Source organism: Euleptes europaea, chromosome 1, assembly GCF_029931775.1.
Source record: "Euleptes europaea isolate rEulEur1 chromosome 1, rEulEur1.hap1, whole genome shotgun sequence".
In the NCBI taxonomy this organism is placed as follows: domain Eukaryota; kingdom Metazoa; phylum Chordata; class Lepidosauria; order Squamata; family Sphaerodactylidae; genus Euleptes; species Euleptes europaea.
The window spans coordinates 48,503,048-48,520,400 of record NC_079312.1 but is presented as its reverse complement, the minus strand read 5'-3'; the positions used below and the strand labels follow the sequence as shown (position 1 = coordinate 48,520,400).

At 41.5% G+C, this 17,353-nt stretch overlaps 1 protein-coding gene across 2 annotated transcripts in view; it reads right to left on the bottom strand.

Moving 5' to 3' along the window:
• Positions 1-17,353, bottom strand: part of ITPR1 (inositol 1,4,5-trisphosphate receptor type 1) — a 244,396-nt gene that overhangs the window by 128,564 nt on the left and 98,479 nt on the right. For both annotated transcript variants that reach the window (XM_056867281.1, XM_056867282.1), the window contains exons 10-25: positions 16,870-17,024; positions 15,774-15,873; positions 14,902-15,062; positions 14,425-14,566; positions 13,553-13,711; positions 12,883-13,055; positions 11,927-12,046; positions 10,621-10,815; positions 9,847-10,098; positions 9,243-9,384; positions 6,650-6,803; positions 4,224-4,411; positions 3,064-3,199; positions 2,394-2,445; positions 1,072-1,240; positions 805-975 (exon numbers count right to left, since the gene is read on the bottom strand). In XM_056867281.1, coding sequence (XP_056723259.1) covers positions 805-975; positions 1,072-1,240; positions 2,394-2,445; positions 3,064-3,199; positions 4,224-4,411; positions 6,650-6,803; positions 9,243-9,384; positions 9,847-10,098; positions 10,621-10,815; positions 11,927-12,046; positions 12,883-13,055; positions 13,553-13,711; positions 14,425-14,566; positions 14,902-15,062; positions 15,774-15,873; positions 16,870-17,024 — 2,469 coding nt within the window. The remainder of the gene's footprint in view (positions 1-804; positions 976-1,071; positions 1,241-2,393; positions 2,446-3,063; positions 3,200-4,223; positions 4,412-6,649; positions 6,804-9,242; positions 9,385-9,846; positions 10,099-10,620; positions 10,816-11,926; positions 12,047-12,882; positions 13,056-13,552; positions 13,712-14,424; positions 14,567-14,901; positions 15,063-15,773; positions 15,874-16,869; positions 17,025-17,353) is intronic.

The window sequence follows — 17,353 nt, the reverse complement described above, 5'->3', positions numbered from 1 at the left end:
TCCATTCCCTTCCAATCCCTTGAAAGATCAAAATCTGGGATTACAGGATCCATGCTGAGGAAATGCTGTGTAGGCCAGTGGGCTGAAGAATGACAAGGGGTTGAAGTAGATCCCTTTCCCCAGCAGAGCAGAGCCTGCAGAAGAAGCAGGGAAGAGATTTCATCCCTTCACCCTTCCTTATTCCAGCCCCACTCCCCAATCCATGCAGCTATTCCTCCAGCCCTGGGAATGATCTTTCCAAGTGTGGGAAGAGCTGTAGGAACAGAGAGGACCTTGACAAAACTTCATGTTTCATACACAGACTAGTAGGACACCAGCCAGCGGTGTTCAAGATCACATTTTTTTTCTCCAGGTGGTTAAAGCACACTATATTAATTATCTCAAGAGCCCTAAAAACCAACCCAGTATTTAGTATTCCTGTATTGCACAGGGGCAGGGCAGGGGCTGTGGCTCAGTGGTAGAGCATCTGCTTGGCATGCAGAAGGTGTCAGGTTCAATCCCTGGCACCTCCAGTTAAAGGGACTAGGCAGGTAGGTGATGTTAAAGACCCCTGCCTGAGACCCTGGAGAGCCACTGCCGGTGTGAGTAGACAATACTCATCTTGATGGACCAAGGGTCTGATTCAGTATATGGCAGCATCATGTGTTCATGCAATGAGAGCATGTTGAGAGGCCTGGCTTGCCTAAAGCCATCATGTCATTAGGTGAGGCAACTTTTAAACTGGAGACCTCCCAGCTCTTAGCTCACACTCACAGCCTCTACGATATACCAGCTCCAGAAATCAAGAGAAAAAGCACTTCTTACCTCCTTCTTCTTATGTTCGTTTTCTCCCGCTGCGACATCCATCGTCTCATCAGGTCCCTGGCCTTTGTACACCCAGAGCTCTGATTTTTCCACAATAGATCTTAGCTGATCCAAATCTTGTTTTATCTGCTTGTAGTTGTCAACATCTTGGCTGGTAACAAGTAGTTGAACCTTACATGAATTGCAACCCATTAGTTGCATAACACACTTGTAGTTAAAAGTGAAAGCACAGAGAAAATGGGGGGGATGTAAGGAAGAGTCATTTACCTGCTTGAAGGCTTGAAGGACTTCTTGTCTCTGACTAAAATGCCTGAATAGTAGCTGAAGTGCTCCAGATACGAGCGGGGGATAATCGTGCATTGTTAAATGGAGCAGCACTCTAAGGAAAGTTCTGCCACCATGATCATCCAAATCTAGTGGCGTATTCTCTTCACTAAGGAAAAAAAAAAATAGAACAAGAGAGTTAACCAGATATTCATAAGGCTTAAGAACCGTCCCTAACTGTTTGTCTGGTGTTAGGAGAGAAACCAGAGACTGTTATAAATATGGCCTAGTATTATGATGTTAACCAAAAATGGGGAATGAGAGAATGGCTGCTGCTTCTTCTTTTTTTACGGTAATACTCTGAACATAATGCAAATGGTAAATTCAATTATTACCTTAAAACCAAAACCAATCCCTCATTACCATTCCACCTCATTTTTTAACTTGAAAATTATTACCACAAGAAAGAGTTCTTACTTTCTTTCCCTGGCTAGCACTGATAGTATGGAAATCACTATTCCGTCCACTTTTAACTATCACTTATATTACATGTGTCAGTAGAAAAGAGCAAGAGTCCAGTAGCACCTTAAAAACTAACAAAATTTCTGGCAGGGTATGAGCTTTTGTGAGCCACAGTGCACTTCTCCAGCTACTTCTTATATTACATGTGGGCAGCTTTATCTGCTGGGGTTCACAAGTGTCATCAGTACCTATTGGACTGTACCTATTTCATCACTAATGAAGAGTGAGAGCACAGGAATAATACTCCCACATGGCTGCCATTTTTTTAAAAATATACATTTTTAAAGCCTATTTTAAAAATAGCAATTTATTTTTCCTGTTTCAGGTCATTCCTGGCCATCAAAAGTATTACAAATCTTTACAAACACTAGAAAAGCTCTCTCTCTCTCTCACCCACCATTTGTGACACCTTTTATCATCACTGATGTACGAATCTACTCTGCTTAAGATGTTTTAAGGTGTGGAAAGCAAGATATATTAGTTCTCAAAACTTTTCCCGGCCCAACTTTAGCACATGAGGCAGGATAGTGTACTACAAGGACCTCATCTGGGGTAGAACTATGCTTGCACGACGAATAAAATTATGTCCCCTCCTCACCCCGCCCGCTCTTGGAGGAAGGGCCTTCAACAGACATAATTTTTTTAATCACTTCCAAGTCTTGATTTGCAAATGTCTTCATGATCAGTACAAGGGTTTGATCCCCTGAACAGCTGTGTGGGCTGCAGCTCCCCAGAAGCAGTTCTACACACATGGCTCAGGGAAGACTGAATCAAATTGCTACGGCTTTAGAAATACTTTCCTGCCTCCAAATATGCCCTCCGCTTGTTCTTCAATATGTTCAAAGTCAAGAGCTCCTGCAAATGAAAAAACACACAAATGTGTTCCAGGTGTGGCTGCAAAACAGTTTCAAACAATGAATAATAAATCGACTACAGCAAAATCTATCACTGTTTTCTTCCTGGTAAGTGGATTAGGTGAATCTTCGGCTGAAAGGCAAAGCAAGTCCATGAAAGAAAGAGGATTCAAAGAAAGTTCTTTTCTTAACGCCAAATGCATGATATGAATTCAGCAAGTGGAGCAAATTCAATCCAGTTTGCATGATCTCCAGAGCAAGGGCAGCCGTCCAATAGAATATTTTTGACCATCGATGCTATAGAACAAAATTTCCCTGAGATTTTTAAAAAGTCTGCTGAGTGTAAAGCAGCTAACTGCCAATGTACATCATATCTAGTCCCACCAGCAGAAATATGGAACTCTTCTATGAAATATGCACACACACTCAATGTACAGTTGTGATCCATTCCTTTTGTGTCTTGCCATAGCGCCAAATAAAAGATTAGAAGGTTCCTACTCCAGCCCTAACACTACCATGCCAAGCATGGCAGGATTGTTGGTCTCCTATCGCAGACCTATTATATTATAATATGCACACACACACCACATGTTGGCTAGAAGAATATGTCATAACAAACCTGGTACATTTGGCAGTTCTTGGTTATTGCTTCCTGTAGGGGAGTCAGGTGACTGGGCATTGCTTTCATCAAACTCACGCTTGAATATACACAGAAGGCAGGAGATTCTGTAATCCAATCTCACATTCAAAATAAACTGAGGATTCCACCATTTGAGCAAGGGGGGGAATGAAAACAGACAAATGAGTTTAATAGCACAACTGTATCATATTCTCAAGTTTGTATTTACAGGTGCACTTATTTTTTTAAAAAGCAGCAGGCTTTATATTCATTGAGTTTACAGTGTGAATTTAAAATGGATCCAGAAGTATTTCTGCATCTAGTTTGAAAGCGAAAAAAGTCAACCAATTTAAATTTTATTTCTCTTTCTCTGCGCACACACGCACAAGTGAGTGTGCATCCCCCGCACATTCTCTCAAATATATAACAGAACACAGAAGCTTATTCTGTTGTAAAAATAATAATGGCTGGGTAAAGAAAAATTTGGGTTGTGTTAGGTAACGAGCCTGAATCTCGGATTATTTCCTACCATAATTCAGTTTAGCAGTGACTCCAAGTACTGCAGTACACTTGCTTCAATATTAATAAATTCAAACTTCAAAATTGTCAATTTATGCCTATAATTTCAGGTAATTATCACTCAGCCTATATAACCATACCTAATTTATCTATGGTGGGTGATAATACCGAATGAAGAGTTTCAGCTTCCTTCTCATTTCTTTGATATATGCAACGGTTTGTACAAAGAGAAGTACCAGAACTACACCCTCTAACCTAGAAGCCTTGCTTCTAACCTCAGATGTGTAAGAGTATCTTGGATTACCAGTGACTGAAATGCCCTCTGCACATGCTCACTGGCAATCCGTGCTAAATCCTAGCTTTCAAAATAGCTCAAAATTAAGCCAAGGAACTATATTCATGGGCATGCACATAGTTATCAGCACCTTCAGATCTTTTAAACAGTTTAATTTAATCCTAATCATACAATGTTCTATAGGCGTGTGAGCCATTGGATAACAATCCTGCTTTCAATTAAAAACATATTCACTTCCAATTCAATCAAAATGAGAGTTTCTTCTCACCAACTTTCTAAGAGGTAAAAAATAATGATAATCAGTGAACATAATACAGGAGCCACAACAGCAATTCGGGAAGCATACCTGAAGTATTTCAATGATTTTCAGCTTGGTGTCCATTACCAAGATGTCCTCTTTCTCAGGTTCAGCCTGTTTCACGTTACCCTCCGGGGCAGCAGCAAGTGGTGTTATGGGCAAGAACCCACCGCCCCTGAGTACAACTTGGGTCATCAGCTCTCCCACTCCATGGATTGATCGCATCACGTTGCTCCCTTCCAGGAGAGAACAAAACAGACAGATGAGATACAGGTAAGATTAAGAGTCCTGCAGCATTTCGATTCAGAGAAACCTGGCCTCAGCCTCTGACGGATGGGGCATTTTGCTCACTGTGGTAGAAGCCGATTTAATGGTAAATAGTTCCGTGTCATATTTTCACCATGTCTAAACTACAGAATCACTGAAAGGTTGGGTCCTTAGTATTTTGATAGTTTGCAAACTGTGAAAAAAAGAGACAAGTGTAACTGCCTCAACATATTGCAAGGACTAAGTGGATACGTGTTAAGGGGAACTCAACTCTATGCTCATTGCATTAGCCTCTCTGAGCCTGGCCTTTGGCTGGGGACTGCAGGGTATAAAACAAATAAATAAATGACCTCAAATCAGCTTAGAATCATAGAGTTGGAAGGGACTACCAGGGTCATCTAGTCCAACCCCTGCCCAATGCAGGAAATTCACAACTACCTCCCCCCCACACATCCCCAGTGACCCCCTACTCCATTCCCAGAAGATGAGGCTGACAACCCTTAATATAATGCAGACCACACATATTATTCTTCACTATCTGTTCACAGCATTTTCAGTGCTTAACAGAACTTTGTCGTCATCAGCCTCTTCAAAAGGCATACACATGGGATGGTACAGATTTTGGGAAAACAGTGCACATGTTCTGTGTTCATTCAGTCATTCACATACAAGATCATGAGCATGGTATATATGTATGTTCATGTTGCACAGGTAGCATCTGGCACAAAACTGAGGTAAAAGTCATTTGGAAGAGAAACTCCTGATAAATTCTCTTACAAAGGGATTTCAAAAGGGAGATTAGCAAGAGAGACTGATGAATTACAACTAATAATGAAGCTCAAGACAATGCATTCTCCTGGACTTAATAGAGATCTGAGATTCCTGTCTCATTACCAATGCTAATTTCTCCACGCCTAATACCCCTCTGCATACCACACCTAATCCAATCACGCCTGCTAATGTCATTTACTTGCTTTTGACATTTACATTGCCATTGTGTGTCTAATTCACTCCTCTCTACTTAAGGATAGACAGGATCACATTCTAGCTATATCTGAAGAAGTGAGCTGTGGCTCATGAAAGCTCAGACCCTGCCAGAAATTTTGTTAGTGTTTAAGGTACTACTGGATTCTTGCTCTTTTCTCCTGATAAGTATGTTTTTACTCTCCACCAGAAGCTGGAGGAACAAGCCCACTGTGAGGCCAACAGAATCCAATCTTACAAAATATCTACTTTTTCATTATCATCCAGAGCAAACATGACAACAGTTCTCTACAACAGGGCATCCAATGTTGCGACATGTTTCTCACATGCTGCTGGCAAGGTCTGTCAAGGAACTGTTTACTAGAACATTTAAATTTATATTTAAAAAAAAGTCTTGATTTCTGGCCATCATGATTAGGGAGTTAATCACTGAATATTCACTGATGCACACAAACTAAGCTGTTCACCCAAGAACTAGACCTGGAAGCATTTAGATCTTCCGTTTTTGGCCCTGCACTCTGGACTGGAACTGGATTGGAGACCAAGCCCTACGAGGAAAGGCTGAGGGACTTGGGAATGTTTAGTCTGGAGAAGAGGAGATTGAGGGGGGAACATGATTGCTCTCTTTAAGTATTTGAAGGGCAGGGAGAGCAGGGAGTTATTTCTGTTGGCAGCAGAGGCTAGGACTCACAATAATGGGTTTAAATTACGGGTGGAAAGGTACTAGCTGGATATTAGGGATTTTATTTTTACAGCGAGAATAGTTCAACAGTGGAATTGGCTGCCTAGGGAGGTGGTGAGCTCCCCCTTACTGGCAGTCTCCAAGCAGCAGCTGGACAAACACTTGTCGGGGTTGCTCTAGGCTGATCCTGCATTGAGCAGGGGGTCAGACTAGATGGCCTGTATGGCTCCTTCCAACTCTATGATTCTACATTTGAAAGCATACACAGAGGTTTTCATGCTGAGGGTTAGTCTAATTATGCAAAGGTCTTAATAGGATCAAGAAACTAGAGTCAAGCAAAGACTGGATCCAGAGGGACTTTGCTCTTCCTCACACAGGTTTCTCTCCCAGTCCTGCATAGTCTTCTCATGCCCTTCCATTTATTTGATAGCCCCCACTCTGTGACTACAGGTGAAGAAATGAATGGCATTAAGGACAATCATCCCCAAAAGTATTTTTATCTGCACTGCTGAGTTTCTTTCTTTTCCTTTGCCACTCTTACCTTTACTTTCTTCTCCTTTGGCCACTTTGGCTATAGGAAAGATAGTAGCAACATGCACGCAGTCCAAAATAGCCAGGAGGATTTTTGTTAGTCTTAGGAGGTCACAAAAATTGTAGAAGCCAAAATAAATTAGGTTTCTGGCCAAGTTTACCACCTGTGTTTTAAATCAAAAGAAGAACAATGAATGTGTAGAAAAATGGTTCCTGAAACTTCCTTTTCCCCACGGAATTCACAACAATCCACTAAAGCAAGTTTAATATTAATCTTCCATTAACATATTATTTAGGTTTTTAAACTACTTCTGGATAGTAATGTAGATCTTCATGTAACAAAGCACATAGAATAGAAACAGTGGGTACTTTGTTGGAACGCAGCTACTAATCCCCATTTAGCCATGAAGTTAACAGGGAAGGCCAGTCACTCACTCTCTTACCTAATGTAACGAAGAAGAAAAAGAAGAAGAGGAAGAAGAAGAGGAACAACCTTTAATGAGTCTCAAAGCAGCTTACAATCACCTTCCCTTCTCCACAACAGACACCTTGTGAGGCAGGTGGGGCTGAGAGAGTTCTGAGAGAACTGTGACAAGCCCAAGGTCACCCAGCAGGCTTCACGTGGAGGAGCGGGGAAACCAACCCGGTTCACAAGATTAGAGTACACCACTACTATCCACTACATGACGCTGTCTCATGTTTAAGAGGTTTAAAATCTGATAGCCCCACATTTAAGAAGAATTAAGAAGCTTCAGTTGGCCCAAAATGAATTACCAAGATTACCTCAGAAATCTTGTTGGGCTCTAAGGTGCTACCAGACTCAAATCTGGCTGCAGACCAAACTCGGAAACTATCTTTAATCTGTTAGTCACCTTAGTAGCCCCAATAAGGGCAAAAAAGCAGGGTATAATTTTTAAAATAAATACACAAATGAATAATACATCTAGAAGGGCATCATAATGGCCTTTACGTATTATACTGCATTCTCATATGTAGAAACTGCCTTGACTTCTTGGAATTATGCCGTATATAAATCTAATGAAGAAAAAAAAAACCCTGCAATACTTGGCCAGCACAACAAGGAATGTTATGACATTATGCATCATGTGGATTAAATGTGGCAAGACGAAGCATATGCTGGAAGGACCACAAAACTATAAATCAAATTGCTTGTGGAACTTCCTTACTACACATGACATTGACAAGGTCCGTGGTCACACCTTCTAATAAATTTAAATCCCTGGCACCTCCGATTGAAAGGAACAACTGGAGGCAAATGATTATATGTGAGGATAATTTTTCAACCATATATGATGTAATGTGTTGTTTAGGCTTGTTTATACCTTTATTGTTATATTAGGACCTTGTAGATTTCTTGAAGGACGTTATGATCTCCACATTAGATGGGGTTAAGCTGACCCTTGCCAACTCAGTTAAGAGCCTCAGGTTTGCACCAGACCCAACATTACTGCTGGAGAAGCAAGTTAATGCAGTTGCAAAAAAGGATATCTTCCAACTCAGCCTGGCTTGAAAAATGGTTCCTTACCATGAAAAATGGCTCCTTACCATAAGGAAATGATGCAGAGCCAGTGGAGCGACTGTAGAATGGGAGCAATATGCCTGTTCCATCTAGTCCCCAATAATAGTCGAGCTGCGGCATTCTGCACCAATTGGAGTTTCCGAATTGATTTTGAGGGGAGACCAATGTACAATGCATTACAGTAATCTACCTTCAATCTCACCATGGCATGGATTCAGGTAAGGAACCAGTTACAGGGCTCAATTTAAGGTTCTGGCTATCACATACAAAGCCCTTCATGGCCTTGGACCCTCGTATCTGCGAGACCATCTCTCCTCCTATGCTGTGCCATGACAGCTTTGCTTGTCTGAGCAGGGCCTTCTGCAGGTGCCAACCTGCAAATGGGCAAAATTAACAACTGCCCATACATGTGCCTTCTGCATTGTGGCCCCCACTTTGTGGATGCATACTTATTATCTCCAGGATCAGAGGAGCATGCCTATTATATTAGGTGCTGTGGAACACAGGCAGGATGGTGATACTGCAGTCGTCTTGTCGGTGGGCTTCCTAGAGGCACCTGTTGGCCACTGTGTGAACAGACTGCTGGACCTGGTCTGATCCAGCATGGCTTTCCATATGTTCTTATGACTAGCCTGTCTGAGGAGGTCAGGAAGGCCTCTCCTGGCCTTCGGCAAATTATGCAAAACCTAGTTATTCAAGAGGGCTTTTCTATACAGGCAATAGTGTAGGCACTGTTACAAAAGGCTTCACAAAGTTACTTGGATAAATTATTGGGGACTGTGGTCTGTACTAGTGTGCATAGTTTGTTGTGGGTTGGATCCTATTATGTAACTTTGCATCATTTAATGTGTCATGTTAACACTTAAAAAAGAGTTGGGAAAGGCTTCTGTCTGAAGCTGGGAAGAAATGCCGCCAGTTGTAGATAATACTGAGCTAGAGGGACTTTTAGTCTACTGAGTAAGATGGTTTACATTTTTAAGGCGCAATCACATGTGTGACTTATGTAATTAATTCCAGTGAGGGTTTTCTTCCAACGCAGTCTCTCACACAAAAAGGCATTTACCTCAAAAGTGAGTTTGTTTTTTTCTTTATCTGAGAAAGGGAATCTCTGGCAGACAACGTCTCTTAAATATTCTTCCACAAAGTCCATGGTCTGGGCAAACCGCTCTTTAATTTCATCTTTGGAAGTTCCGCTGCTGTCATAGCTGGAGGAAAGACAAGAAAGGCTTGAACTGCACAGAAACAGACCCCCCAATCACACCAACTTCTTTTCTCCCCGTTGTCTCTGAACACAAACATCTGAGCACATCCAAGACATACCATGAGGCTAAGTCTAGTGAGTTTTCCTGACTTTTTCATTATGCACGGCACACAACCATTAAAAAAGTCCTGCAGCAAGGTATGCATCGGCACATTTTGTGGCTGAAACGTCTAGTTTGGTTCCTAAGAGATGCTTCAGCCACAAAATATGCAGCTGCCATTCTTCATCCATATCACCTGCAGTGCCCTGTCCTTGCTCCACATCACTGGCCACCACTGGGAGGAAACTGAACATCATGTTGTCACAACACTACATGTATGATGTGAGATAGGAGTGGCTCGAGCCATGCAGGAAACACCTAAGAAGACCTTCAAGCCTGGCAGCCTTTAGATCATGAAATACTTACTCATCAATAGCAATTTCAGAAGGTATTTCTGACCATAACCGGGCATATTTTACGGGCGTCACTTGTTCTTGGGGATCACGGTCAACGTGCATGTGCAGCATCAGCCGGCAAAAGGAAGCCCTCAAATCATATGGTAGATTTTCATCAGACATGCATCGGAGGATGAGGTCTACGTCGAGTTGGCCGGATATTTCATTTATAGCCAAGTACTGCCGATCAAGACACATCCTGGCAAAAAGATTCAGCTGGTACCTTTAGTGAAATGAGTGACAGGAAAGCACATGAGTGTCAGGAAACACAACATGGGAGAATGTATTTTTAAGATGAAATTTGGGCATGGCATCTTATAACAAAATTCTGTAATCCAATGTCAACTCTGTATCTTCTAATTAGCTTTAGAAGAGGTGAAATGTATGTATTTCACAATTTTGTTCAAGAAGCCCCTTCAGCAATAATTCCCAAGCTCCCAAACCATTCTTCAGAACTTACAAATATCAATAAAGACTTGAGAAGACATGCTCACCATGAAATAACTGCAAAAAATAGCTTGGTTGTACAAAACAGCTGTCATAGATTGACTATATCGTGGTCAGTCCTTTCCTAACACAGAGTATGTACCTCTCTTGATAGCCATCTTGTAAACAGATGGTATCAATTAAACCTCAAGTCAACCCCTGGAAGTGAATTAATCTCATTACAAGTAGCTTGGGAGAGTTAGTTTACGAAACACTTCAGGTTACACTGCCATAGCCAAGTATTGCTTGCGGTGTTAACCTGTAGTAGCTGAGTACATCCCGGTCTTCCTTCTGCCCTTCTTTAGCATCCTGAGCCAGCTCTCTGATACTTTTACTGCGGACCTCTTTGTTGCTGTCTTTCCAGAATAACCAGACTTCTTCCTCATCCTCACCAACCTCCAATGAGTTTTCTCCAGATGATAATTCTTCAAATTCAAACCGAGACAGGACCAGCCTAAAGAAATGTGCAAGGAAGAAAATTAAAAGGAGGAAAATATTTCTGTTCTGTAGATCTGGACAGCTCTTCTTTTTCAGAAATCTGATTTCTACCAGCCATCATTGCATTATCCGGCAACTAGATGAACACATTATGCACCATGGAGTGGGGAAGGGGGAAAACCTTTGTTAATTTAAAATCTGCTTCATCAGATACTCTTTAAGACAAGAGCAAGACTCAGCCAGTAGCACCTTAAAGACTAACAAAATTTCCAGGAGTCAAAAAGGGCAAGAGTCCAGTAGCACCTTAAAGACTAACAAAAATATTTTCTGGTAGGGTATGAGCTTTCGTGAGCCACAGCTCACTTCTTCAGATCTGAAGCTTTCGTGAGCCACAGCTCACTTCTTCAGATTTGAAGAAGTGAGCTGTGGCTCACGAAAGCTCATACCCTACCAGAAAATATTTTTGTTAGTCTTTAAGGTGCTACTGGACTCTTGCCCTTTTTGACTACTGCAAACAGACTAACACGGCTACCCACTGTGAAAGATTTCCAGGCTATAAGCTTTTGACAGTCAAAGCTCCCTTCATAGTTGGTCTTTAAGGCACTACTCAGGGTTGGTTTTTACGGCAATACTGGACTGGAATCTTGCTCTTCTACTTCAGGCCAAAACAGCTATCCACCAGAACTTACCTCTAAGTAGGGTTGCCGGGGCCCTCTTTGCTACCGGTGGGAGGTTTTTAGGGCACAGCCTGAGGAGGGCAGAGTTTGGGGAGAGGAGGGACTTCAATGCCATAGAGTTCAATTGCCAAAGCGGACATTTTCTCCAGAGGAACTGATCTCTATTGGCTAGAGATCAGTTGTAATAGCAGGAGATCTCCAGCCACCACCTGGAGGTTGGCAACCCTACCTTTAAGTGTGCTAAGTTTATTATAGAAAAATTTAAATAGCAATTTCCTTTTACACATTTGAGACTCATCGATTGTAGGCTGGGGAAATCAAAAAGCATCCACTGTTCTGTTACTAAGAATAGTCTGCAGTTGCCCACACCAGAGGCTACTTCTCTGTCTGTCTCATCTTTGCAAAAAGTCTATCCACCACAATCTCTTCTCTCTAAACATCTAGACTTACTTTGTTTCAATTAGAATATCTGCATTTGCAGGGTTCAGCACAGCTTTACAAATCAGCTCCTGGGTCACTGGAATAGATTTGTTCATGGAAACGCAAAGATCTGAGAGGTAATCCAAGAACCTATTGAAAGAAAAAGGCAGCTCCCGTTAATATTTTGTACAATACTAGCAAGAGGACAAAAACGGCAAGCTGATTTCCCCACTTCCCTCTCCCACATTTAAAGCTGGGGTTAGCAACACAGCTCACATGCAACATGTAACCCCTTGAGCCATTTCTCATAGCCCAACATCCCATTTTCAAAATGGCCTTTGATGCTATAAAAGTGAAAATCACATCTGCTATGGAACTGAGGCTCATTTACACCTGCAAATCAACAGCAGACTTCACTCCATTAAACTGTACCATGTCACTGCAATTCATGCTACGGATGCCGCAACACATAAAAAGGTAGTCTGATGGGAAGTGAGTGCACTAATTATTACACTGGGTGTGAGAACAGAAAATGCACCCTCGCTGACATTTGCTGAAGTTCAAAGGCCTTGTGCAATACAAATACTTATGGACCTCATGAAAAGGTCATAATGAGGCAAGCTTTAAGTGTAGCAGGCCCAGTTATAGAGCTAGTGAGAAACTACAAGGAGGCCTCCTCTGGTAGAAGATGGGCGTTCTGCGACAGGAAGGCTTCACCAGTAGCAGAACAGATTCACAGAATCCAACAGACTGACAGGAAAGGAAGAGACCAATTGTCCAATTTATCCTCGGGAGGTGCACCCCACAACATGCACAGAAGTTATCAAGAAACTCCGTGGGTATCTGAGACACACCATTCTCCATAGATATTTGATGTCACAAAAATAAAGAAACAAGTATGGCGTGTTCCAAATTTTGACATTCTATATGCTTGAACAAAGAAATCCCCACTCCGACTCCCCCAAACCCCCATTGGCAACTCTCACCTGGGCTCTCTGTTTTTCCTTACAAGACTAACAAAGGTATCGATCTCAGCAGCAGTGATATGCTTCTCCAGCAACTTGCGGTTGTTATGGAGCAATGCTGTGATGGTGTCTTCTGCCAAGACATCGTAGCCAATTTGTTTCTGCATAAAGCCGAACTGCTTGGCTATATATTCCTTAGGAGTTTAAAAAAAAGGGATAGAATAACTTCACTTAAAAAAATCTAAGAATGGTAGAGAATGGAAAGCTGTTGAGCTTATTTGTTGTTCTTGAGAAAAAGGCTGTGTTGAAGAGCAGCACAGTTCACTTGCGTTTGGCAACCCAATGGTCCTGAGGCTTTCCCTTTCCTCAGCAATGCCATTATATTAGCCAACAAAAGCTTTACTATATACAGCCCACTGTTGTTCATTTGCCAATTGTCCTTGAGTCTGAAATACGTGATTCACCATGGTTCCTTTCCAGCAGTCCTTTGTCTAAGAGAAGCTACTTATACAAGAGCTGTCTGAGATGAAGCTCAGCTTTTGAAGAGTCATGTGTTGAAAACAAAGGGCACAATTTAAATGAATGGAGTCAAAAGCAATTCATGCTCTTGTAGGTTACACAGATCAGTAGTCTTTAGTATGAAAACCTGGACAAAACCAACTATATTCTTCCCCCGTTTCACTTCACTAACCTGATTCTTCCGGTAGTCCTGCTGGGAGTGTCTCAGGACTCTGTAACAAAGTCGGCATATGTGTCGGAAAGGAGCATGACGTTGATCTCCAAGTTCTTCCAGTCTCAACATTGGTCCATCTCCACAGTCAGTAAATGGTGCTTGTAATAACTTGAAGATCTGAGGAATTATTTGATTAAAAAAAAAGATTAAGGAACTTGTATTTAAACATTTACAGCTACATGTTGTCAGGTGTGGTGCATTGTCTCACTTGATATGGGCCCCCATACCTGATTTGGACCTTTCACCCTATCCTATATATTCATTTGTAAGCTAAAATGACTAAACTGAGGCTGTCGTATTTTGGTCACGTTATAAGACGACAGGAGTCACTGGAAAAGACAGTCATGCTCGGAAAAGTTGAGGGCAGCAGGAAAAGAGAAAGACCCAACAAGAGATGGATTGACTCAATAAAGGAAGCCACAGCCTTCAATTTGCAAGATCTGAGCAAGGCTGTCAAAGATAGGACATTTTGGAGGACTTTCATTCATAGGGTCGCCATGAGTCGGAAGCGACTTGACGGCACTTAACACCCACACACATTTATAGACCACCTTTCTCACTGAGACTCAAGGCAGATTATATAAAGTGTAAATTAGTACCATCAACAGGAAAACAAATGCCCGCCCCCGTACCTGACTTGGACCTTTCACCCTCTCCTATATATTCATTTGTTATTCATAGCCCACCTTTGGTACCATCAGCAGAAAATGGCAAATATGAGAAGATTACCTAAACTATGGCTGCTGTCTTTACATGGCGAGAACCCCATGCAAACATCTACCATTCTTTGTCAATCTCTACTTCACTAGTAGCTCTCTTATTCAATGTACCTGTTTCAGGATATTTTGCTCCCTCATTAGCTTTTGCCGCTCTCGATTTGGCTTTGCAAACATCACCTCAAGCACATCTTGTCCAGAATTGGTTCCACCGGTAACAAAATATACCAGATCTTCTAGCAACTTGGTAACAGATCTAGAAAGATTTAATAAACACTAAGCGTTAAACCAAAATGTAACATTTGTAGCAAAAAATTAATACCAATGAATTCTCTAATAATATGTTGAACTGCTTACCGGAGAAATTAATATACATATTTAAAACCAACCCTAAAAGCACTGAATTCGGTATACTATAAGAAGTCCAAATTCTAATTTTAAGTTTGGTAGAGATTTTTGAAAAGGGGTGTGTCTGTTACATTGACAGCAATTTGCTTCCTTTCTTCTCCTGTTCAGCTGATTTTCCTTGCCATTTGGAGGCATCTTATTCTCTAAAAAAAAAAAAAAAAGCTTTCATTGCAATCCGCTCACCTCCTTTCATTCTGGGTTATTGTTCCTTTTTCCAGCTTGCCAGCAATGGAACCCAACACTTTGCTTGCATCGTTTGCAAAATCCAAGTCCCGAACTTCAGCAGGAGAAACTGGTACTATAGCAAAAGCTTCTTTATCCTCTTTTACTGGAGAGGTGCCAATCTAAAAGCCAAGGCAATTTTAGTCGTACTCTAGTAAAAACTGAAAAAGCAATAAGGCCACTGTGCAATCAAGACGTGGAAACCATGTTCAGATTTGAGAAACAGGAATGGGAAATTTTGATGGGGAATGTTTTTTTAACAGTGTGGAAGCAGCCCCCTTCAGCATTTGTTAATTCTCAAAGCAAAGGCCAAAACCAAGTGCCTTAGATACGTCAATTATTGATTCACTGATGTGAACACTGCTGGTGAGGTTGACAGTCATGACCCAGTTGCCATACTGTAGCACCAAACAAGAAAAAAAGATAGCCACCACAGAAATTTAGCTCAGTACATGTTGACGGAGGGCTATTCCACTTGTACTGATCTTACCAGCAGCTGAACAGTCTATTAAAGTGCACATGGGATCAATGACAGCCTGGCTGGCAGAGGTCAACATACCCAACATTCACAAAAAACTTTGTCAGAAGTGCTGTTATTTTTAGTTTCTTTCCTGAACAGATTATTGGTTTTCTTTATTTTTTAAAATAAAAGATGCAATCTCTCAAGTCATGTTTCCACACCAGTCCATTTGAATAACTTGGATTGTGCCCAAGCAAAGAGGCCCCAAATCAAAACTAGAACCTAAGAGGCCTTTCTTTCCCCACTTCCCTCAAAACAGTTTCTCTGGTATTAGGAGGAGATACATGTGCATTAGCTTCATCGCTGGACTTACTTTAAGCATCACAGGTTTTTCTTCCTCTTTATCAATGGGGATATTGGTGCTATGAACCCAGGTATTTGTACAAAGATGTCTAAGTCTGACATAGGAGTTCCTGAAAGAATTAAATATATTCATAGTAAGGTAGTTCCCAAGGAATAATTACCTTAGCAATCCAAGAAATGCTTGGAAAGTTCTAGTCCCCTGAAACCTGCTACCTGCAAATGTATCTTTTAAAGTGGCAATCGGCTCTTTAAAACACAACAATTTAAGAGTTTTTAAACAAATTTGCGAAACCAGCTAGAAACTGAACCACAATTTATATTCCCAAACTGTATTGTATTCTGGTTTTCAGGGTAAAACCACTGACTCTAACACTAACACTGACTCCCAATTTAAAACTGGCACACGAGGGCATTATAGCAGTGGCCATTTTGTTTTCAATTCCTTTCCTAATAATCCTCAGCAAGACCTCTTTCCCCTTCAGTCTTTACCAGGTCATACTACCATGAGCATGTATTTAAAGTTAGGATTTTTCATACCAATTGTGCATTACTGCACTTACATTAAACCTCATTTGCCAACTACCACACTGGCTGCCCTAGAGAGGTGACAAGCTTCCCCTTGCTGGCAATATTTAAGCAGAGGCTAGACAAACACTTGTCAGGGATGCTCTAGGCTGATCCTGCATTAAGTAGGGGGTTGGACTATGATGGCCTGTATGGCACCTTCCAACTCTGATTCTATGAACTTAGGGTTCTTTCTGTGGCAGGCTACACTGTATAGTTTCTGCCAGCAAGTTAAGCCATTTTTTTCAATAGTTCTTCCTGAGTACTGATTGATAGCTGCATACAATCAAAATTCAATCTTAAGGCCTTCTGTGTTACAGTTTTCATCATACCACTTCTCTTATTTTTAATCCGCTCCCACAGTTACTTAACCACGGATGCATTAAGGCAACACTGAAAAGAAGTTTCCTCCATTTGCTTCTGCCAAAAATGACGGCCTCTGAATGCCTACCCTAACACTGCCTAGCAATTGGGGTTGGCATTATTCGGGCTCCTAATGACTACAGGCATTGCCAATTCACAAACCATTTGTAGCATCTTACCTTGGAACTAGGCTGTCTCCCCCTCGCAAAGTAGTGGGATCAAGTTCAAAGATGGATGATATATCATTTCCTTCCGGTACAGAAACCAGAGAGTACGCCATCTTCTCTGGGGTGTTATGCAATCCCCTTCTCGCTGCCTCTTGGTCAGGATCCATCTGTGAACAACATATCAAATCAAATTTTAAAGGTCAGAAGAGTGGCTTGCCTGGACTGAATGGCAAAGGGTTATAAAGACATCCAGCCGTGTCACTCATGGCCAAATTACAAATTTAGGCACAACATAATACATCAGGATCTACAAGGGTTAAACAGATATGGTTAGAAGATTCATTAAATTTTCACATAGAGCTACACAATTTAAATTCGAGCTCCCCAGTTCTGAGGAAAGAACTTTGACAAAATACTTTTTAAGAAGCCAAAGTTTATTTCCCACTCAGGGCAGTGACACTCCCCACAGACCATTTGATATGGCAAGTATTACATC